This window comes from Podarcis tiliguerta (genome assembly GCF_965153285.1).
Source record: "Podarcis tiliguerta genome assembly, chromosome: 9".
NCBI classification, from domain to species: domain Eukaryota; kingdom Metazoa; phylum Chordata; class Lepidosauria; order Squamata; family Lacertidae; genus Podarcis; species Podarcis tiliguerta.
The window spans coordinates 22,564,913-22,589,995 of NC_139542.1; the positions used below are offsets into that span (position 1 = coordinate 22,564,913).

The window sequence follows — 25,083 nt, forward strand, 5'->3', positions numbered from 1 at the left end:
AGAAACATCTCTTTTAAGGGTTTGTATTTTGGCGTGGAGAAGGACAAAGGGTTACTGTGACTCAGGCAGGCCAAGGTGTGATATTCCTGAGGATTTAGCAAGTTTTATGTAGTTCCAGACACAGTTTACACAGAACATTAGCATTTGATAAGACAAACATCCCTCAGTGCGAAGCATCTGGACAAACAATGACAATTAATACAAAGGAAAATCAGTGCACAGATCTGTTGTAGCTGTATTGGCTGATAACACACTTCAGCTCTACTTAAAGATGAAAAAAAATATTATGAATAAATAATCACAGTTCTTGGTATAGTGAAGGTTTTTTTTTTGATATCGTATTATGTTCTTCAGCTGCAATTGTTTTGAAAGTGTGCCATCTAGCGTCCAAGAGTTGCAGCCTGATTTGTAATGGAAAAGACAGTCAATGGGATTTATTAAATATGTACTATTGTTCAAGTCTAGGATCCTAAGCATATAGTCTCCATAAATCAGATATAATTGGTGCAGAATCATAACTAATTGTGCATATAATTTATTCCCTTAAGTTCTGTGTGTTCAACTATTTTCAAAATAATGTAAAGGGAGCGGAAGTTGAGTTTTCAGTCAAGAACAAAGGTAATTTTAATTGAAATCATAGAATTGTAGAGTTGGAAGGCACCCCAAGGGTCAACTCCCTGCAATTCAGGAATGCTGTAGTCTAAGAAAAGTAATTATTTTGATCTGAATAACTTTGATCAGATGGAGAAAATGTCTTACAGTGCAACCCAATACAAGTTTCCAGTTTACTCAGAAATAAGTCTCACCAGGTATATTAGTGCTTATTCCGTAGAAAGTGTTTAGGTGTTCAGCCTAATGCTGCAATCCTAAGAATGTTTGTTAGATTTACTTCTAACAAACAGGACTGAAGTCTTAGGTTTTTGTGAATTCTTGGGCTATGTAGTGAAAGATGTAGCACCATAGTATATGTCTAAACCACAGAGCCTAGGGCTTGCCTATCAGAAGGTCGGCGGTTCGAATCCTCGTGACTGGGTGAGCTCCCGTTCTTTGGTCCCTGCAGTTCAAACCTAGCAGTTTGAAAGCATGTCAAAGTGCAAGTAGATAAATAGGTATCGCTCCAGTGGGAAGGTAAACGGCGTTTCCATGTGCTGCTCTAGTTCGCCAGAAGCAGTATGAGAACCTGAGAATAAGGATGCCTGTAGCATATGTCTATGAAACAAAGGTCTTCAGTAAAATGGAAGAACATCTCTGGATTTATCATAAATTGAGTCTTCCCTGAGGAGAAGAGGCTTTCTGCTAGCAGAACTGCATATTTTGATCCAAGCCAATGATAGGGATATTAACGGTCTTGGTTGTGGGTAGAAAATGACAGTGGATTGCATGTGGACAAAGTTAGAATAGATCCATTGAGCTATCAAGATTTAATTTAGTCAATACTCTCCTTATTTCACATGATGTGGTACTATCCTGTTATTTTCCAATTCTGGACAGAGGTCACTGATCATATCAAATTGGTTCTGGAAACAACTAAAATTTATGGACAAAAGGGCCTTGATAGAACACCTCCTTATTGTGTGGAAGCTTACCTCAGGGAACGGAAATGGATTAGTTGTGCTCTGTTGGTTGCCAAACATATCATTTTACAACATTGGAAAAGTAAACGTACAAACAATCCAACAATGGACAAAAGATCTATTCTTGCTTTCCATACATGAACTAGCTACAGATTATGTAAATTTGGTACTTATCATGCTCTGTGGCAATTCTGTACTGAACTCTGGCCCTAGTTGAATGTACAGGTATTATGATGCCTCTACATTGAAAGTGAGCCAAGCCTATGCATGCTGACCCACTCCTCTTCTCATCTAATTGCTTCCCTCCATTCTGGTTTTAGTTTAGTTTGATTTTCTTTTGGTTGTTTATATATATATATATATATATATATATATTTGCTTTCGTAGATTTTCACGGGTACAGGAATGCAGGTTTTGGTGTCCTCGGGTGTCTTCCCGTGTAAAAGTTGGGGTGTCTAGGCGACGTTTCGACGAGGTCTCACTCGTCATCTTCAGGCTGGTGCTTTCGGCTTCTTGTTACTGGAACAGAGCAGGATCTCAGTGTTTGAGTTCCTATAAATACTGTTGAGGAGGTGTGGTGTATAGCCTCCAATGTTCTGGGCAGAGAGGAGGTTCCCAGGCTAGTGTGCCTTTTCTTCTTTTGTTCCTTAATTACTTGAGGGATATCTTGAGTGATTTCTTGAGTGATTTCCTGAATCCCACTTAGGTGGGTCATTAGGTGTGGATTAGTTGCTAAAGCCTTCGTGTCTTGAACTCTAGAACTTTGTGAAGAGTTTTTCTGAGAAGATGGCTGTACTGCACTTGGTTGTGCTCTGGCTTGGCTTCGTGTATAGGGGCGAGCTGTGGTTTTGTGGCCTGTGCCAGCCAAATCTGTGTAGGGATTGCAGGGGGGTGCAGCATCCGGAGGTGCCACCCTGGTTTGGCTACTGGATGGTGTCTGTAATTTATCTGTGGAGAGGGTCTGGGTTTGGGTCTGGTGTGGTTGATTGGTGATGGCGTTCTGTGTGCCTCTGGATCTGGTGTCAGATTTTGTGGGGAGGGCTAATTTCCAGATGTCTGGCAAGCGGGATGTGTCGTCACGCTTGTTCATGTTGTGAGGGTGTTTCTCTATCTCGATGGCTTCCATGATTATTCTCTTGTGGTGATGTTCCATGTTAAAGAGCAATTTGGAATCTGCAAAATTAATTTCGTGTCCTGTTTCTTTCATGTGTTGGAAAAGAGAGGAAGTTTTTTCTTCTTTTTTGACGGCATTCTTGTGTTCTGCGATACGTGCATTTATTCGTCTGTTTGTTTGTCCAATGTACGTGGCTGGGCAGACTTTGCAGGGTATTTCATAGACCCCTTGGTTTTCCAACTGAATTTTATCAGTTGGAACCAACTGTTGGAACCTAACCAACAGTTTTTATCAGTTGGAACCAACTGTTGGAACCTAACCAACACGTACTTCATCCACAATGGACAAAGATACAAACAGATAGAAGGAGCACCTATGGGATCACCCCTCTCACCGGTCATCGCTAACCTGTACATGGAACACTTCGAAACCAATGCTTTAGACAAGTCAGAACACAAACCCAAACTTTGGCTCAGATATGTTGACGACACCTTTGTAATTTGGCCACACGGGAAGGAAAAACTGGATAGCTTCCTCACACATCTCAACAGCCTACACCCCAAAATACAATTCACTATGGAAATAGAAGCCAACAACCAACTTCCCTTCCTTGACGTCCTAATCTACAAAAAACCTGATGGCTCCCTAGGACACACTATCTACCGGAAAAAAACACACACCAACCGCTACTTACATGCACAATCACACCACCACCCTGCACAAATAAACTCCGTAGCCAAGACTCTCATCTCCAGAACCAAACGCCTGGCTGACGAAGACCACTTGACAACTGAGTTACAGAATCTCTCAAATGTGTTAATTGCCAATGGATACCAGCAAAACAGGGTTACGAAGCTAATCCAAAAAGAAACACCCCCCAAAAACCAAGACACAGAAGAAAACAATGGCATAGCCCTCCTTCCTTATATCAAGGGCACTACAGATAAAATTAGCAAAATCCTCCATAAACACAATATCAAAACAGCCTTTTGCACCAACCAAAAAATAGCCAATATCCTCAGAAACCCCAAGGATAAAATTCAGTTGGAAAACCAAGGGGTCTATGAAATACCCTGCAAAGTCTGCCCAGCCACGTACATTGGACAAACAAACAGACGAATAAATGCACGTATCGCAGAACACAAGAATGCCGTCAAAAAAGAAGAAAAAACTTCCTCTCTTTTCCAACACATGAAAGAAACAGGACACGAAATTAATTTTGCGTGACGACACATCCCGCTTGCCAGACATCTGGAAATTAGCCCTCCCCACAAAATCTGACACCAGATCCAGAGGCACACAGAACGCCATCACCAATCAACCACACCAGACCCAGCTCGCCCCTATACACGAAGCCAAGCCAGAGCACAACCAAGTGCAGTACAGCCATCTTCTCAGAAAAACTCTTCACAAAGTTCAAGAGTTCAAGACACGAAGGCTTTAGCAACTAATCCACACCTAATGACCCACCTAAGTGGGATTCAGGAAATCACTCAAGAAATCACTCAAGATATCCCTCAAGTAATTAAGGAACAAAAGAAGAAAAGGCACACTAGCCTGGGAACCTCCTCTCTGCCCAGAACATTGGAGGCTATACACCACACCTCCTCAACAGTATTTATAGGAACTCAAACACTGAGATCCTGCTCTGTTCCAGTAACAAGAAGCCGAAAGCACCAGCCTGAAGATGACGAGTGAGACCTCGTCGAAACGTCGCCTAGACACCCCAACTTTTACACGGGAAGACACCCGAGGACACCAAAACCTGCATATATATATATATATATATATATATATATATATAAATATACACACACACACACACACACACACACACAAAAAGAATAACCACAATGTATTGAGTTTTAAAAATAGTTAAGTCTATGTCTGCTCTGAGTAAAATTTAGATAGAACCAAATATATTTTATACTTGAAAGAATTGCATATACATTACTAATTTTTGTGACCTCCCTATAATGGCCCTCCAAAAAGTGCATTTCATTAATAATAATCAAATGTTTGCTTTAGAAGACCCTTCTCTTCTGTGACCTTGAAGCAATCTTGGCAATATTTATTATTATTATTTTTATTTTAACTGTCCTGCCTTTCAAAACACAATAAGAAATATACTCAAAATGCAGAATATTAAAATCCATTTAGAAACAGTAACAACAAAGATTGATAAATATTTGCATACTATATTGAGAAAGGGAGAAATTGATGGATTTTAGGGATCACTGTTTCTGTTTATTTATATATACAGGCAACCCCCAATTTGTGCAGGGGTTGTGTTCTGGATCATCTTCATTATTGCTTTGCATAGCTGTATATTAAACCTTTTATAATTTTATGAATCACATTTCTTCCTTTAAGAAAAAAATGAAAGGATTGACTGAAGATCACCTGTACCTGGACTACTTTAATCAGAATGCAGATTGTGTCTTTCCTCTCCACACCTCCATATCCTTGTTTTTGTTGTCATACTGTGACTGCAAGACATTCAGAGTATTTTTAGTACTGCCAGGTGAAACAGCTTCAGATGCCCAGCCTAAAGACAAAGTATTTCCCAAGGACCTGGATATTTGCTTCATCAAAAGATGTCAACTTCCTTTGGTGGTCCAGAGCTGCTGTTTACCTGCTGTTGTCGAGAAGAATGGAAGATTTTGTCGAGCAGGACTTGCTGTGGTATTGAGGCACATAGTACAAAAAACATATGAAGCAGATCCGTCAAAGGAGGACATTTTGGAACTCTTGGGATTTAAAAAGACCTGCTTGAAGGCTTGTGCTGAAGTGAGTATTTCTAGTTTTTTGTAAATCTATTTCGTAATAGATTTCACATATATTAAACCTAGTTCAGTGCATGACCCTAATGCAGAAGTGACCAGTTAGGCTATGCACTGAACAAAGTTTAATATATGTCTGCAGTACAACTCCCATCATCCCTGACCATTGGTCATGCTGGATGGAGCTAATGAGTGTTTTGAGTCCCACAGCACCTTGACAGCCACAGGTTCACCATCTTATTATGAAAGGCCTGGAAAACAGCCAACCAATTAATCCTATTTATTTGCAGGTTAGTGAATGGACCAGACTTTGTGAAATCAGCATCCCTCAAGCAGTTCAAAACTTTCTGAGCGTGTCTTTGGATCAGGTTCAGAGTATTCCGGAGGAAGTATTACAGTTTGAAAAGAAGCTGGGAGAGCCTGTAAGAGTACATAACGATGACAAAATTCGAAGACAGAAAGTTCAACAGCAAAAGACCTTCGTCAAGGAAGCATGTAAAGCAGTTTCTTCACAAGAGGGAAGATTAGCAGAAAATCTGGAGTCCTCTCCTGCAGAACTGGAACTGAGTTTAGCTTTATCTAAATTAACTGTGCAGAAAACACCAGTTGCTGCCAAAAGGGAGCCCTCTCATATTAGGAAGATGAAAACTTCCGAATTGCCACTCTTGGAGCACGTTTTTGCTGAAGGACTATACTTCACTTTGGCTGATGTAGTCCTCTTTCCATGCATCCATCATTTTTTGGTAAGGATTTACACATTTATGTATGTTGCTTCCCAGTAAACTGTCAACATTATCTAGTAGATGTTGGGAAGAGACGAATAGCTTGGGGCTTATGTATTCTCAGCATATTTTCTCAAAAGTATATCTCACTGAGTTCTATGCAACTTACTCCCTAGTAAGTGTGCTTAGGACTGCAGCCCCTGCAGACTGGTAGAACCACAATGCTGGCTCCACTAAAAGCTCTATTCCTGTAATGGCTCTGATTTATTTATTTTTAAGCTTTAAATCCATTAATCTATTATGTCACTCTTTGTAGTCATAGTGGTTAAGTTAGGCATGAGAATCTCTCTTTGTGTACAACCCCACCACTACCACTCCACAGTTTGAATCTGAGTGAGGCAGAAAGCCAATATATTCCTGGGTAAGCCCACAAGGTAGTGAATGTCTTAAGATAACACAGACACGCTTGATTCATGCTTGTACATCAGGTAGGTTCATAATTTTTTCCTGATAACCAGAGCTTTGTTTTCTTCCTTGCAGGGTTTCAGCAAGAAACACCAAGAGAACTTGTTAAGATTGCCTTTGATATCTAGTTGGTTCCAGAGAGTTCAGGAAGTACCTGGAATAAAACGAGCTGCTGCCAAATGCAATATGCAATTTTTACCCCATCAAGGCTCAGTTTCTTTATCAGATGAACACATGCAGTTTATCTGCACGGCTTCTGATGAGCCAGAGGAAGAGCATGAAGACACTTCATTTATAGGTGGACCAAGGCCAACCATGACAAAATTAATGGTAACTTAATAGTTTCACACACAACACACTCACTCACTCACTCACTCACTCACTCACTGGCACTGAGTCATAGAATGGATTGTGCAGATATTTTGAAAAAATGCACAAAAAGTCAGCATTTAAATTGTACACATATTTAACATAAAATAGGCACTTTTCAATGCATCCATCCATAATGATACTTTTTATCTGGCTTCTTGCAATATCAAGCACATTTTTCTATCAAAGGTCTCTGTCACTAAAAATAGGTTGTATTTTGTTTGATGGTATAATCCTACCAGGGAGGGGGAGGACCCTATAATACTGATACAGCTCATTTAAAGTAGACAAAACTCCCAAGTAACCCTTATAACAGCTCTGCAAAGATGATCAACATTATAACCATACTGCAGGTGGAGACTGAGTTTGAAAGAACAGGTGCCTACCCAAATATTGAATTCATGGCTCAGCTGAGATTTGAACTAGAGATTTCCTGGTTCATGTTCGCCAGCTTTCCCCAACCTGATACACTCCAAATGTTTCAGACTGCAACTCCCCTTAGTCCCAGTGAGCATGTTTTGTTGACAAACATAGTGGCTCTGTATTTTACATGTGCTGTTTAACAAACATAATTTCCCATAACATTTGGACATCATTACAGTACTTGCAAAGTTCACATTTCTGTTTAGCTGATTTAAGATTTCTCCCCCTCCTCTTAAATGCAGAAAAGTGGTATTGAAGCAACATTTTCCCCTCATCCTTGTCCTAGTTGGGCACTAGATTGGGACAGTCTGCCAGCAGCAGTTAATCCAGGAGAAGGTAGGTTTGTTTTATTTGCCTTACGCTTTTCCTGTTGAAATTCATTTGTTTGCAAAAGGATGTTTTGACAACACTTTAACAGGTCCTAATAAAGCATGTGTCCAACTGTGGATTTTGGAGGGTTTTTTTTCTTCTTCTAATGGACCAACTTTTAATTATTATTTCAAATGCTACGTTCTGTATTGATACAGTTCAGTACCGTATTTCAGGCCCCCCCCCCCACCTCTGCTGAGCTAGGGATCATCTCCAAATGTATGTTTTTGAAAGGGTGTGTGTAAATTCATGTATTTAAGCCAAGCACAGACAGATTTACAAATACGTGTATGTGCGCGCACATGCACACACGTGTGTGTGTGTGTGTGTGTGAGAGAGAGAGAGAGAGAGAGAGAGAGAGAGAGAGAGAGAGACAAATTCCAGAGAGGCCATCCTGTTAGGCTGCAGTATAGTGTAATGGATTGTTTTGAAATCACTTCAGCACTAGAGAAAAAAAAAAGCCCCCCCACCGCACCACCCTTTCCTGTCCTGTCTTTTGCCAGTTCAAAGGTGGCAACCCTAGCTCTGGCATATACTTGTGAACTACTAAAATATCAGTACTAAAATATTCAAGGTTAAGAAGGAATTAAGATTTAAGTCCTAGGCATAGTTACCTGGAATCATTAAACACAGAGGGGTGTAATTCTGAATAGACAAAATATTGGGCTGTAAAATGGATGAAGCATCCACAACCCTCCTGATATTGTTGGACTTCAACTCCCATCCCCTCTAGAGAGCATGGCAAAGAGTCAGAGAAGATGGAAATTGGAGTCCATAGCATTAGGAGGGCTACAGGTTCTCCATCCCTTCCGTAAAAGGTGCATTAGATCAATTTCTCCCTTGAATTCTATGATTGTTCTACACTTCAGCTTATTGTACAAACTAACATTATTAAAAATCTGTACACTTCTGAAACTTAATCCTGTGTTTATCCATATCTTTTTGTCTCTGTTCACTTAGATTATTGAATATCTAGTTTCAAACGTAAGGTGAATAGACAGCCCAGATGTATTGCCATTCTTTTAAGATCTCACAAACACATAATGCAAGCAGTTTCTTCAGCTCCTCAGATCAATTTTTAACAGAAATGCTTTTGTTGGTGATATTCCTTTAACATCACTGCTGCCTGTTTTCATTTTGCACCATGTGTCCCGGCTGTAAATACAACTTTCTTCACAGGCATGATATGTCCTTTGCACAGGAGGATGCCATCTATTTAAACTTCCGCAGAACTGCTACCTCTGGTGGCTTTTGGTTGACACTCATGCAAAACAGCTGCAATTTGGTTTTATTTTTAAAGGGCTTAATCACTACATAAATTGCATGTCGGTGCAGAATAGTGTCTGAATGCAGGAATAGATCTTAAGGCATTTGCCTTTTGATAACCCTATTATCTAGTCTCAGCAGAAGTTCCTTAAGCTTTCCAAAAACAGGAAGGGGCTGTCAGTTAAAAGTATTCTTGTGTGGGCTTAAGAGTTTGATGTATGAGGCCACCAAATGTGTGGTGCTGAGATGTGTATGGTAAAGGAACACCAAGCCTTATGTATTGGGCTAGTTCACTTGTGGAAATGATTGAATAAAAGAAAATAAGTAAAGACATTGCACAACTGTGATGCAGTTCCCTGATCTTTCAGATTTGACCTTGCTCTCAACCATAAAACAATCACCTGCATAATTCACAACACAGATGTGTTTGCTTAATATGTTAGAGAAGACTCCATTGTTCTGAAAATCAACAACCATGCATTGGGGCTGGATTGAAATGTAAGTCTTTTGAGGCCTGAAGTGAGAAGATTTCACATTTCCCTGTTTCTGGACTCCCCATGCACACATGTCATCACTCATTCCAAATATCTGTTTATCTGTTTAAAATAAGCATGGGAGTGGAGGTGGGGAAGAGAATCTAGGCAAATCTACCAGTTGCATCCTCACTGGAAGAATAAAATAATTCACAGGAGTTCTCAAAACATGTCACAATAAATAACAGTAAGTAGTATAGCTGAATTTTCTTTCAATGCTGTATTTAGCACAGAAAGCTTGAAAGCAAAAGTTCTTGTGAAAACATTATTAAAATTTGTTGCCAGTTTAAAGTGATAAGATCACTGCTGTAAACGTTGCTTTTCTTTCAATAATAAACACAACAGGCCCCCCTTAAGTAGGATTCAAATAGCTATTTACCCTGTAAAATAAGGTTTTAAAACCTGTACCTGAAAGTCCTTTATTTTCTTTGAGTCTGTCAGAACCTTTTGAATGGCTTTGAGAAGTACCTCATCTTTTTTTGGGTAGCTTTCCTTGCTCTTAAGCTTCCTTTGCTGCTTCTTGTTTCTCACATCAGACAATTCTTTGCCTGATAATCTGCAAGGATAGCAATGTAATGCAAGTGAAGCTCGAGTGAATCAACAAATATTTCTAATTAATCTCTTCTGCTGTGTCTTACATTTAAAATGTTCATACATTTTTGAAAATTTCATTGCATAATGGTGTCAGAGTAATGGTGATCCTGTGATCCCAACAGCAGATGGAATGGATCTGCACAATTCCAACACACTACCTTAAGGAAACGGGAAGTTCCTATTTCTTTTTTAAAAAGTTAAGTAACACTAATCAAGTATATAAGATTTTAAATTTTGTTTCAGCACATTGAGAGTGCAGTGGCTCTGTTTTAGTTCACTTGTTTTAAACAAACCTTAGTTAAGGAAACCCAGCCAGATGGGCAGGGTATAACTAAATTATTATTATTGTTATTATTATTATTATTAATTATTATTCAAACGAAGTGACAAACTGGTGAAGCAAATGTGGAAGCAGAAATTCCTAAACTCTTCCTCCAAACTGTGCAGGAGGCAGAGAGGGAAGAGGAAAGCATACAACCTTTGACTTATGCACATCACTCTAAACCAGGTCGTTTTTGGCTAATCAATGCTGCTGATTGGCACCACTTGCAAAGCACAGTGATCTGCAGGCACTGATAATCAGCTGATCATCGGTGCTTGCAAAACTGCTTCTGCAAGCACTGCCTGACAATAATCAGCTGATTGTTGATGCCTGCAAAGCTCTGTGCCTTTGTCACATAGTTCAGTTCCAAATTGCATGGGCAGAGGAAAATTGGTCAGCTGATGTCGTTGTATACCAGGTGATTGAAAGATGGGTGGCCTTGCCCACGTGTCCATGCTGCCCTGCAGGAGGAAAACCTGCCCTCAGGCTGAATCCAGTTCTTCACCCCTGCACCTAAAGTGTGACTTAATGTGTCTTATGAACATGGCTGATATGTCATTTGGCAGCCTATTCTTAAAAATAAAGAAGCTGAAAAAATGCCTTTGACATTCTTCTTTGGCATTTTCTGGGGAAAGCAAACAGTTTTATTGAATTTTGAGTGATATAGTTTGTTGTCTTTGTCCCCAGTTTGCAGCAGTTTTAGATCATTTGCAGTTTCATTGCTGCACATAATGTTTATTTGTAACTAATGTCTGCGGTGTTCAGAATGTTAAAGGTACTTTCATGTTTCATAGAATATCACCCCCCCCATGCAAATAATCCATGCCCTCACCCAAATATCATTATATAGGCCTTTTGTATCATTACTCACATATGGCACAGACATGACTGTTCTAATAGATGCAATAAGTTTTATTATGTATTTTGTATTTTCATTTAGTGTTTTCCATTGTGAACCACTCTGGGATCTTTGGTGGAAAGGTGGTATACAAATTTAATTAGTAGTAGTAGTACAGATTGCTTTGTGAACAAAATCGTGTTCTTGAGAGAATCCATTTTAATCACATCTCAAATATGCAGTCCAGTTCTGTGTTTGATGCTGGAACAAATGTTAATCTTTTCAATAGTTGTTTATAATATTATATCTGTGTATTCATTGTTAGAAGAAAATTCAAATTTTAGAATATTTCTTTAGCAAATAACAAATTTTAGTGTGTGTTTTAAACAAGTATATAACACTTTAAAAAAAGATATTTTATTAGATACAAAAACAATTTGGCTTGTATAAACTAAACTGTATTCATCTTGGTGGTAAGTATCCACATTGCTATATCACCTTGGCAATCAATACAAAGGTTATAGGATGCAGACAGATTATCTGTGTTGTACCTGTTTTTTTAAATAAATTTCCACTGGAAATTTCTGGTAGGCTGGAAACCTTTGTTTCCCACTAGAGGGCAGCAAAATCTGTTTATATGACCAGTGGCCTATTTGGTAGAAAATAACTCTCAACATTGTCAAAGGATATGCTGCATGCATATGGCTTGCTGTGATTCTTGGTATTATGTTTAGCAAGGCATTAGTGACCTTAAAGAAAATTATACTGGATTGTTAAAAAGAAGAAGAAGAAGTAGTACTCTGACTGTCATGAGCTGGCAAGGCTTTGGGTGTGGTGACTCTGACACTCCAATCTTCCCTGGCCACAGTTTGATTTCTTTGCTCAGTATGTCTAAAATTGGATCAATTGAATCAAGAATGGAGGAGCAGATTTGGACAGATGTCATCAAGAAGTGAAAGCAATGTGTTCAACTTAGCTAGCAAGGGTATGAATGAAGCAGCTGATTTAAATTAATTAAAGCTAGGATTAGGTTAAATATCTGAAGGAGGAAAAACATCCTAAGCAGTTTAAGCTTTTTATTTGATGCTGACTTTTTTGGTAACACAAATTGCTACAAAATTCAGAGATAAAGGAAATCTCATCTGCCGAATCTGCTTATTGTTTCCATCTGCCTTTGTAGTAGTTTGAGATATCCAAATTAAGAACTGCAGATGAATTTCATAAACGGGATCAAATCCTATATTTAGCAGGGTCAGACTTTTATCTTCTTTCTTCCTTCAAGTTTAAAAGTAAAGTTATACTGTGTACATGTTTACAGATTTAAAATTTATATTGGCAGATTTTGGGCCAGGAGCATTGTTCTGACAAAATACCAAATGAATCTTAAGTATTTCATTATGCTCAGTTCATCATTGGTTCAGATACATAAAAAGATTTTCATTATCCCAATTAAAGGCCAGACTGCTCTGTATTGGATAGAATCCAACACTGTGCAAGAGGACGTCTGCTTGCAAAATGGGACTTCCCCCAGAATCTCCAGAGCAGAATGGGAAGGGGGAGGGGGAAATCCCATTGCCCAGACGGAAGTCCATTCCTCTCGTGCGTGGACAGCATTGAATGCAGCCCAGTGATTTAATATGTATAATTATTTCAGAAGGCAGGCATTGTTCCAGCAAGGTTCAGAGATAAGCTTCCCCTAGAAAGACCTGATGACTTCTAAACCCCTTGGTCCTCAATTGACCATACAGAGCATTTAAAGGGGTGGTAGAATGGTTCGTGCCCAAGGGCTGTGACACCTCTGATTGTGTCTTCTGACTTCTTCAACTGGGAGTCTATGCCTAGTAGATTCCCATTCTTGACCTCAAATACCACTGATAGGTCTTGAGTCTTCCTCCAAGAGGTCTTCAGGGGTTTCCCCCTCAGACTCTAATCCCAACAAATTCAGGAACCATGAGACCTCCTAGTCAGGTAGTGCTTCCCTCAAGTTGCTCAAGGAAGAGTTGCTATGATTAATGTCTGGGACATCAAGCAACAAATGGAAGGTACAATCAAAATGAATCGTGTTCAGGAGTTCAGAGGTCAAGGACTCAAGAGACGGTGTCATAAGTGGAATAACGTTGCAGGCAGAATCAAAATAGAACTCAAGGTCAAAGCCAAGAGAAGTTATTGATGATTGTTTTGCTAACCTTATAGATGTCAGTATATTTCTGTTTGAAGATAAAAGTATGTAATTGGGTAATTTTAAAAAGAACAAAACAACCATCTATTACCTTTCCTGTTTTGTCTTTCCTATCTTTCATTACATTCCTATTATTATTATTTAATTATATCTGAACTAGCAGGAACAATTACAGCCATGACCCTTTACATGAACAAACTTGGACATGCAAGAAAGACCTTTTTCTAGATACCAGATACCTCTGTTCTAAGTCTTCCTAGACCAAAATCTGCCTTGCATTAACTTATAAGCAAGTTAAGTGCCACATAAAGAGTTAAGGTGAGGCAGAGTTTGTTCTGATGCCAAGTGATTAGTTTCTCAGATATATTTATGACTAAAGTTGTTACTACAGTATGTGCATATATAGACAAAGACCATCCAGTGCAAGGTTTTTAAAGCCTGTAGCAACAGATGATGACATGACTTTGATATGAGGCAGAGTTTCATGGCTCAATACCTGAGAGATAACCAAAACAAAGAACTTACTGTAAATCTGTCATCTCTCATTGGCAGGAGAAATTTTTAGATAGGAAATGACAGGAAGGGAAAATGAAACCTTTTGGCCTTCTCTCATTAAATGACACTCTATTTATAAAACTGTGCAGACCTAACATAAGTTATTTTTTCCATTGGAAAAAAAATCCAGCCTAAATCTAAAAAATAAATAGCCCATCACGGGTACCCTGTGTGTGGTTTTTTTTAAAAAAGGTGACATATAAATTATTAATCTTAAAGGAGGTTTTTCCTACCTATTTCCCTACTAAAATACTTAATCCAATTGGTGTGGTGATTCTAGATCAAGATACATTTAAGACTTGTTGAGTTTTATACTCAAAACAATTAAAAATGTACATCACTTGAAAAGAGAGGTTAGAGAGTTCCTCAGTCAAGACTATTGGTTGTGACTTTCCGAGACTTCTAACCATGGTTAGGAAACCAAGGCCATGTTCTGGGCTCATTCACTCTCAGGAGAATTAGCTACACTTTCAATTTTTGAAGCTAACTGCATTACCTCTGCATTATTCATGCAAGGTTTTCAGAGTGTGCAACCAGGGTTGGAACCTGGCATGGCCCCAAAATCCTGTTGTGTTAGAAAATGCTGCATTATATAGGATGGACAGCAAAAAAAGCTAATGCTATCCTAGGCTGCATCAACAGAAGTATAGTGTTCCCGTCAAGGAAAGTAATAGTACTGTTCTGTTCTGCCTTGGTCAGACCACATCTCAAATACTGCATCCAGTTCTAGGCACCACCATTTAAGAAGGATATTGACAAGCTGGAACATGTGCAGGGAAAGGCGACCAAGATGATCAAGAGTCTGGAGACCGAGCAGTGCTCATTTAGAGTCAAACATGTTTTAAGCAAAATTCCTTTTTCAAAGGCACATTTTTAGCTATGACTCTGACACAGCATGGATACTGCACTAACTCCTCTTAATGGCTAGCTTGCAGAAGAGAGACATGGGAAAGTGTGTGAACTTGTGGTACCTTCCTGATCTAACAGTGCTAAAGTGATAGTTTTAGGCTGTTGTGGTAATGTAAGTGGTTTTTTTCTATGCAAAGGAGTTTGGCATGAATGATAAAATGAGATTCTATTTCTACATTATGTTATACCAGGCTGTTTTTCAAGGAAGCTTGCACTCAGTTTTCCAGCAGTATCTCATTAACCTGGCTTACAAATCTAGATTTATTTATTTTTTACTTCGGCTCTAGAACCATGCCATATGCTTTTAGACTACTTCTGGGCCACTCACATGGTCCCAGGTTGTCACTCTTGAAAAAGAGGCCATCAGACATTCTACTCATTTTCTAGAATCCACTATTTGAATTATCTGCCTTCTTTCCACATTACTGTTCCCACAGCAGCCAAAGAGTTTGGCAAACTCCCTGTATTACTATTTTTAAATTTTAATCAGCATTGTGGCCTAAATCCCTTAAAAAGTACATCCAGGGCGGGTTTTCTTTTTTGTTGTTGTTATATCTTTTGACACCATTTCAACAGGTTTGATTATTTTAAATAGAATGTTGTTGTAGAGGCTGGTTCTTTCTCCTTGTTTTAACTGGCAGGACATCAAACACTAGGTCACATCCAGGTCTATCCAGCAAAAAGCAGGTCCGTTTGTGGCAGCAAGCTTTCAATTTATTTCTGCCTAGGAGGTTTAGAAGACAATAACATAGGCTATTTTGCAAATAATCTCTGACCAACCGTGTTGGATTCCACAAACTCTAGATTGTCCTAACTATGCCTTTAGATTTTGAATTTTTGCAATTCCTTCATGGATTTCTTCTTCTTCCTTTTCTTCTTCTTCCTCCTCCTCCTCTTTCATAATCTGCCTTCAGGGGTTGCCAATTTTTGGACTTGCATTTTGAGAGAGTACTGGGGGTACCAATCACTAAATGGCTGCCATGGAGGAGACATGGCATAACACAAAATGGCTGACATGGAAACATGGAATAACACAAAATTAGAGAAGCAACCACCTCTAACAGCCCTATGAGAAAGTAAATCATGTCTTGCTGGTTCTGTTTATGGAGAGCATGTGCACACTTGGGACCAGAAAAAATAAACAAGGTAGCTGTGCCGCTCTGATTTTACAGAACCCCTAAGAAGGTACCTTCACATTTTGCCCCATATTTTTCTTTCTTGGTAGGTTAGAATTTTAGTTTATTTTTTAAGGTGAAAGCTCAGAGTCTGGGGCAACTGGCCCGGGGGCACTGTTGAAGTCTTTGTGAGTGCCATGGTACCCATGGAGGCTAGGTTGGTAAACCCTGTTCTAACATAAGCAGAACAACTATTCTCTGCCCTGAGGACCTTACAACCTGTAGTTGTAACAGTGGAGAAGAGACTGGGAGATAGATAAGAGGGCAACAAAGCATGAGGTAAATAAAGTTACTTAAACTTTGGCTTTGTTTCAGTCATTGGCTGAGGACTTAGGGATTGTGACAGATATGATTTGATTACTGTATAATTTAACTTAATACTATTTCATTATTCCTTTTATGTTACTGAGACTAGGGCAACTGTGGCCACTGTACAGTGAAGTGTGCTGTAGTATAAACCTGTCCTCAGTCTATGGGGCAGAAAAGCAACACATGATAACAACATCTAGGCTTACTGACACTACACAGCAAGGTGGTGGGATCTCAGCTGGAGATTCCTGGGTGGGTGTTACTCCCTTATCTGCTCCCTAGCCTCACACCTTCCCTCTATGAGTGAAATAAGAGTTGGCTGTTGTTTTAACTTCAGGTACAACTAAAATCTCCTGCCAACCTAGCAGTTCGAAAGCACGTCAAAATGCAAGTAGATAAATAGGTACTGCTCCGGCGGGAAGGTAAACGGTGTTTCCGTGCGCTGCTCTGGTTCACCAGAAGCGGCTTAGTCATGCTGGCCACATGACCCAGAAGCTGTACGCCGGCTCCCTTGGCCAATAAAGCAAGATGGGCGCCACAACCCCAGAGTCGGTCAGGGGTCCCTTTACCTTTACAACTAAAATAAAAAAGGCCCTATAGCAAATTGATGTACCCTCTTTAAAAAGAACCATAAAAATTGAATGGCCTTTGCATCCCTGTTGTGCAGTCTGAAGCACCCCTAGCTTTAAAGTTACAATCCTGCATAGCCAAACCAAATCAAGCAACACTTGATTGACTACAGGTTTCTAAGAAATTCTCTGTTTTTCCCCACAAGAACAAGCAGCAATTTCACTCTAGGAAAGGGCAATTATACCTTAAGACACCACTATATATGAATGAGTCCTATTGAAAAGCCATGAATTACAGTAGTGTAGGCTTTTGAATGATGGTGTTGGAGAAGACTCTTGAGAGTCCCATGGACTGCAAGAAGATCAAACCTATCTATTCTGAAGGAAATCAGCCCTGAGTGCTCACTGGAAGGGCAGATCGTGAAGCTGAGGCTCCAATACTTTGGCCACCTCATGAGAAGAGAAGACTCCATGGAAAACACCCTGATTTTGGGAAGAATTTAGGGCACAAGGAGAAGGGGACGACAGAGGATGAGATGATTGAACAGTGTTCTCGAAGCTACTAACATGAGTTTGACCAAACTGCGGGAGGCAGTGGAAGGCAGAAGTGCCTGGCGTGCTCTGGTCCATGAGGTCACGAAGAGTCGGACACGACTAAACGACTACACAACAACAAAAGGCATAATAGTGATTTTGTGTGACAACAGACATACAACAGTACCCAAAATATTCATTCTGGTACTCTGTTTTGGAACATTTGGGAATGATTCATTAGAAATCCTATTTCCTTGAAAGAGTTCATCCATTGCATACTTGATTCGTCATGGACCAATTTCATGCCATCATTTATGACATCTAATACCATCTGCATTAGAGGTTTTAAGTTACTGGTACATCTTATCTGCTGTACATTTTTACATTGATTTTTTTCATGCTTGTTTGGGCTCTGCCTAAGCTATGATGTGTTTGATACATACAAAAATGAGATAAAGATCAAGGTAAAATCTGTTTTTAGGGCAATTCTGTTTTCTTTGTGAATGTGAAATTGTCAAGATGTACTTAGCTGTTCTTAGTCCAGTTTGTTGTTCTATTTTTAAAGGAGAGAGGAGGTGAAATTTCATGTCTCAGCTTGATGGAAAGAAATAAAGCCCCGGCCCCTCTCTTTAGGATTGATATCAGAAGTGATAAATACATTTAAGAAACTTGTACCATCAGGCTGCCATGGTGGAGATAAGCATCTAAGTCTTGTGGTAGCAAATTCTGCATATTACAACTGTGTGTGCAACAGCAATGACATTGTAGGGAAAGACCAATTTGTCAGTTTCTTTTCCTCTCAGTTCCTCATTTTTCCTATCTTAAATACACTTCGCCACATTTCATATTTTTTTTAATGAAAACCTCTCAAGAATTGGTCTACATTTTAGTTCATATTTTTCCTAATATGTACATTTTTGTATGCAATTTATCCTTACACATTTTTGTATAAGCAATTTCCTCTAACATAATGCATTCTGTGTGCTATATTCACTAATACATGCAATATTGTACCAACTTCCCCCCTAATTTACAGTTTTGTACACATTTTTTGGTAGTACACATTTTGCATTGCAAAATTTGATGAAGTATGAATTTCAAGTTATGTCTGTGTTTCGGTTTTTGCATTGTTTCAGTAACTCAAGTTGGATAGATTTGTATTAAAACAAGAACCGAAGTTAATTTCTTCTCCATCCCTATGTCATAGTGGTAAAGTTCAACTATGAAATATGGGTCTTATGTGTCATTGAACAACGTTTCTTTCCCCACCGTTTATTATTAAAATTTTATTAAATATATATATCATTTCTGATATATGCAACAATAAAAATACTGAAACATGTTAAAACTTAATCAGAAAGCACAATAATACATTATCAGATCCTGGAAAAAGACTTTGCTTTACTATTAATGTTCGGATATGTTTAGGGGACTTTTGCACTTCAAATTTGATACTGCCTTTTGTCATGTGAAATAAACCTAGAGAAGATATGAAGAATGAATACAGATGACCAAGCAATGGCTAACCATAATGTGCACGTAACTGTTCAGCAATCTGGGTGGTCTGTATTTTCCTGCTAAGTGACAGCTGAAGAAAATCTTACTACACTCATGCACCCGATTCAAAATCCAGGGAAGCAGGGGATTGCTAAGATTTTCTTTGGTAGGGCATTACTGGCCATCTGCTTATCACTTGGTCATATGTATGCCATTGTAAGCTACCACTTAACAAGCTGGTTCACACAACATACTAAGTCAAACACAGACTTAGTGAGACTGTGTAAGCTCCCATAGAGGAGCTCCCAGCTGCTTTGCTCTCTGATCATTTTTTATTGCTGTGCTATGCTGACTTAAGCTAAAGTTTGGCTGACTCTGCTGTCCAAGCCCTGGCTGTTGCTTAAGCTATTTATTTTGCTAACCTTGGCTACAGCTTATGGTTAGTAAGGAAAGAGCTTGACTATGAATCCCAGTTTAGATGATGTGTTAAGCCAAAATTTGGCCTAGCTCAGTAGATATTTGTGTTTGCATGCTCACCAAGTCAACCGTTGCCAGAAACTAGCCATTCTGTGACTTGATACAAATAAAAGAATCTCTCTGTGTATCATAAACTTAATGTTTGTTCTTTGTAAATGTATTTTGAGAATGTTTACAAGGATAATGTTAACTTTGTGTTTTGAGAGTGTTTACGAGGATAACGTTAACTTTTCTTTAAAGCTGTGGCTTTCTAACACATCCATATATAGACGCTAATAATACAGAAACCCTACTGAAAAATGGTCTTCCCATACTTTGCGTTCTTGTTTACTTTTTTTGTTTCTGTTAAGCACAATTAAAGTCCCTGCAGAGGGACTGGCACTCATTTGCAGACACATTAAATTGCAACAGCCAATTGCAGAAACAATATTTTCATTGGAAAAATTATATCAGAGCCTTTATTTTGTTTAAAAACAAAAAATGTAAAGTTACATTATGCACAATTAGTTTCAAGCCAAATCTTCAAGTTAGCAAATATAGTTACGTATGTGCTTAGATTTATGGATGTGCTCATTCACACTTAATTTTGCAGAAACCCTGAGAACACCTTCCTGATACTAGTCCTACTGAAGGTGGTAGTATTGCTTGCGACCAAGTGTTTTCAGATGTGAATCTGTTGGTCATTGTCCAGAAAAGCAATTTGTGTAATCGAAAGGGATTTAGTGTGTTCTGCAATGTTTTGTTTTTAGCACAGTAATGTCTCTTTCATTTCCACATCTTGCAGCAAACCTCGGTGAAGGGTTTAAAAGTGGTATGTAGCTTTATGAGCCAGTCAGAAGAGGGACACTGTTTTCAGATGTGTCTGGCATGTGTATGAATTGTACATGCCCAAACTTAGGGATCACTGGTGTTATAAATGAAGCACAGCAGCAAGTATTTGAACAACACTGTATTATAATTTGAGGGTCAGCCTTATCATGTCCTTTGCTTTAACAGAGGTTTGTGCCATAATGCTTAATGCTCAAGCAAGTCTGCCAGCACTTTCCCCTACAAATGCCCATACATTTCCCTAATGGGGTAAAGTGCTTGGTGGAGGGGATTTTCATTTGGAAAATGGTGTTGAAGGAAAGGATACACCCCTTTCCCTCTAGTGCAATGGCCGTGATCTGAATTGAAACACCCTACAGGCTTTTACAGAAATTTAAAAAGACTGGAGATCTACTCAGTGGATCACCAGTCTGTCTCTTAGTCTGGCTTTCAGTGCAGCATATAAAAAGGCTGTAGGAATAATAATAAAAGTCGTGATTTTCTTCTAGTATATTGTGAATACTTAATAAAATAGGCCACATACCAAAAAGCTCCAAAAATATTCATTTCCTTCTGTAGTTCATCTTATCCAAGTATCTAAAAGAACAGAATGTACCGTTCATTTTAAATTCTGTCGGTTAAATTTAGCAGTAGTGTTTGTTACTGACTAGGAGATTACAGTGTTTTGAAAATTAACTAGAAACAGATTAAACCTATCTCAAAAGATTTCATGGTCCAGCCATAACACACAAAGTTGATACTGCATGCATATAATTAAAAGCATATTTTGTGTGTTCCTCCCCCCACCCCAAAGGCTTTTTGGTTTGGTGCTTACAAGCTAATTGCTCACTTTGATTTTTAGATATCAAGTCAGGAGATACCATTATTAAATAGTTTGCCATTGATATAGCAACTCAGTTTTCTATGTATAGTTAACAAGTAGAGATTAGGAACAGGCAAAATTAAGAGCAGTTATTTAAGTAATCCACTGCATCCCAAAGATTTAAGATAGGAAATTTAAAGCAACCCCCCAAAAAAACCCCAAAACATAATATTCACTTGCAACTAAGGTGAGGAAAAAACATAGCAAAAACAAATGCTTAGAGCCAACCCGAATATATAGCTCTTTTACAATGGTTCTAAAAGATTTAATAGGAAGCAGCTCCATTATTATAGTACACATGTAGATCAACTTCTTTAAAACTCAAGAGGGTGTCAGGAGCAATGCCATATAGCTTACTGCAAGTTAAGCCCTAACTGTGGAATTACTACTGGGAAAAGGAGCTGCTAAAAGGGAATTCCAGTGAGACATACTGCTCAGGTGTTGGAAGAAAATGGTCCTGGAGATAAGGTAGTCATTCTGATATTATGCCTTAGGATAACTTACACTGAATTCTTTCCAGACTCCTACCCTTGGACACAGTACAGTGGTGCCCCGCAAGACGAATGCCTCTCAAGACGGAAAACCTGCAAGACGAAAGGGTTTTCCGTTTGCAGAGGCGCTTCGCAGGACAAATTTCCCTATGGGCTTGCTTTGCAAGACGAAAAATGACGAAAAAAATTGAATTTTTTTTGCTCCAAAACCCCTTATTTTGAATCGCTAAGCTGCTAAAAGCATTTTAGCAGCAAAACCGCTAATCCCCCACCCCTTAAAAAGCCGTTTTTAGCCCTTAAATCGCCAATAGCGCTAATGGCGCTACTCCGTCAATGGGCTTGCTTTGCAAGACGAAAAGACCCGCGAAACGGATTCTTTTCGTCTTGCGAGGCACCACTGTAGTCAGATTTCCTGGTCAAGGAAAGCTGAAAACTTTGTTCAAGAAGTCAGCACACAGTCTAAACATTAGCCCATAGTGCAGAGCACACAATTCTTATGTCGGTGACAGAGCTCTAAAATGCTAAGAAGTAGTGAAGACATTGTCCCAACACCTGGCACACTCATCCTGCTTCACTTTTAAAGAGCAGGACAGGGCCAGTTATTCCTGTCCCAAGCGAGAAGATTGTGCTTGCACGATCTTGCATTCCTATGGAGTTGGGGGTGCTGGATCTGCCCACACCAGTGCTACTGATAGTGACAGAAACCAAGTCCAACCCATCTCCATAGCTACCATGGAAACCTCATTCTCAGGAGATAGAATGGAGACTGACAGGCAGCTCCCCTCTTCCTTCTGCGAACAACATGGGTCTCCCTACATAGCTCATGATAAAAAACAATTTTAGATATAACTGAGCTTTTGAGAAGACAAGTCAGCCTTCTCAGAAAGTATTAAAAAGCTTGACATGAAATCAAGTTAATATTTTGGTTTCTGCTAAGCTTTATGCAAGAATCAGCTGTTTATATAAAGAGCAAGATCATCCCGAAGCACAATCATTCCCCATGACAGATGGATTTTGTATGCCTGAACTTGCTGGCCTTGTGGGTTCTTTATGAAGTTTATTAGCAGTTACGATAATGCGACTTTTATTTTGGGGTGTTAGCACTCAAGTAAGAAGTACTCTCATTTTTCAGTGATTAATATGGAACTTCAGAAGCTGTGTGTTCCACAATCTCTTGTTTTGGCTCAAAAATGTAAGATTGCATTTGCTATGGCTGAAGGAGCTATATGTTATGTAAAGCAGAACCTCTGGCCTGGGAGCCAGGTAGGGTGCATCAGGCCTCCCCATTTAGCCTGCCTGTCTTATTTTGATCAAACCATGCCCACCTGCCCCACATAGGTGTGGAGCAGATAGGGTCACAACCGAGCTGAAAGATTTCTGGCTCTACTAATATAATTAAGAGTTTCATGCATAATAGGGTATCTTACTGGTTTACTAGAGTTACCAGCTCCATACTGTGTGATATCATGGTTAGATTGTCAGATATGGGGATGTTCAAATACCACTTGGCCATGAGGCTTACTGAATAGCCTAGGGCAGACATGTCCAACCTGTCAACCGTCATCAACTGGTCGATCACGGGGTTTGATCGCGGGCCGAGCACACGCACAACAGAGGCAGAAAGAGAAGCCAGTGTGAGATGGGAGCAGGGAGGAGGAAGAGCGCATAGGCGTATGCAGATGGGAAGGCATGCCGTGTGTGTGTGTGTGTGAGAGAGAGAGAGAGAGAGAGAGAGAGAGAGAGTGTGTGTGAGAGAGAGAGAGAGAGAGAGAGAGATTGTACACTGGTTGGGAGAGAGGAGAAGCATCACCCAGAGATCTTTAGCTCATCTGGTTTCAGAGGAGAGATCGAAAGAAGATTGTGTGCTGTTTGGGGGTGGGGAGAGAAGTGTCACTCAGAGATCCCCAGCCCAGCTGGTTTCAAGGAAGAGATCTAGAGATCGCACGCTGGTTGGGGTGGGGGGAGGAGAAGCGTTGCCCACCCTGCACTCAGCCCTGCCCCCTCGGGGGAAGCAGCCAGCACCTGCACCATCAGGGGAAGTAGCCAGTGCCTGCCCACCCACCCGTTCCCCCTCGGGGGAAGCAGCCTGCCGCCCACCCTGCACGCATCCCCGGGTGGTAGATCTCTGCCAGTTTTTGATATTGGATTGTATTTCACAGCCTACTTGAAGTTGGACATGTCCGGCCTAGGGCTAGTCACTATCTTTGATAGAGGTACCTCATGGTGTTGTTGTGAGGGAGAGAGGAAGAAGCATGATGCCACCTTGACCTTGGAAGATGCAAGGAATTTAAGGTGATGAAGATGTAGACATTGTGTTATAGCAATAAAATATATGGTGGTAAGACAATTTCCTGCAGAGACAATGCCCCAGTGCTCATATAGTACATTGATCCTTCCTCTCCTCTGTGCTGATACCACCCTGCTGTACAGCAGGAGGAAAAAATGGACAGATGGACTTTTTGACAGCTGGGGCAGGACGTACCACTGGTGAAAAATTGCTTTTGCCCAGAGCAGCCCTATATATTAAATGTAATGGAGCATATTTCAAAGATCTCATGCCTCTTATTATTTATATTTGCACTCAGCCACATGATGGACGCCTAATGACATATATTCATTTGCAACATGGCTAGTATTTTAACCAGCAAAACAGATATATAGAAAGGCATAAATATATTTAACCATTTAATATTTTCGTGAACACTTACTAATTTCTTTTCATCACAGAGCTTTAAGGCTCAGAGGATTTGGGCTGGTGTCCAATCTCTCAGTAGTGATGAAAAACTTTTTCCCCCTTTAATTTTCCACCCACATCTTGGTCTTTCTTTCGAAAGCCAATAAAGGGATTTAGGGCTGCTTTGGCATTTTATCTTCATAAACAGAATGAGTAGTGCTAAAGCCCACCCTGAAAAGACTGCTGAGTGCAAGAGTGCTAGTTGGTTTTTTGAAGTTGGATTAGCAGATAGCTAGGCTGGGAATACCTATAAATCACAATATTCTAAACTTGGAATCTCTAGGACATGTTCTGATTTTTGTCTTTATTTTAACAGATTAGCTGAGCTTGGTATTTGTGTGACAGTGAGTTACCGTCTTTGGGAAAATTTGGGGTTGAGGGGTACATTTGTTTCAGAAAAGAAGGCTGCTTTTCTTTTATGCCAAGAAATCAGACATTCAGGAACCGAGGAGGCAATTAACTTCTCCAAAAATGTTTTAATTTCTATTAATTCCATGTAACAATAATTCAGAAATGCTGCTGCCATTTCCCTGCCCCTTTTAGGCAACTGAAGGGCAAATAGCTTTATCCTGAAGCTGAACTTTTAATATGA

The 25,083-nt window shown here is 39.6% G+C and overlaps 1 protein-coding gene and 2 long non-coding RNA genes across 4 annotated transcripts in view; all 3 read left to right on the top strand.

Moving 5' to 3' along the window:
* Positions 1-25,083, top strand: part of GSTCD (glutathione S-transferase C-terminal domain containing) — a 56,426-nt gene that overhangs the window by 7,683 nt on the left and 23,660 nt on the right. For both annotated transcript variants that reach the window (XM_083456778.1, XM_083456779.1), the window contains 4 exons: positions 5,062-5,478; positions 5,762-6,214; positions 6,734-6,988; positions 7,693-7,786. In XM_083456778.1, the coding sequence (XP_083312904.1) occupies positions 5,068-5,478; positions 5,762-6,214; positions 6,734-6,988; positions 7,693-7,786 (1,213 nt within the window). In that variant the 5' untranslated portion in view covers positions 5,062-5,067. The remainder of the gene's footprint in view (positions 1-5,061; positions 5,479-5,761; positions 6,215-6,733; positions 6,989-7,692; positions 7,787-25,083) is intronic.
* On the top strand, positions 7,793-12,132 carry LOC310685207. Its single transcript, XR_014515120.1, has 2 exons — positions 7,793-8,105; positions 8,181-12,132. It is a non-coding gene; the product is annotated as an uncharacterized lncRNA (long non-coding RNA).
* LOC310685206 lies at positions 21,715-23,504 on the top strand. Its single transcript, XR_014515119.1, has 3 exons — positions 21,715-21,813; positions 22,165-23,095; positions 23,131-23,504. It is a non-coding gene; the product is annotated as an uncharacterized lncRNA (long non-coding RNA).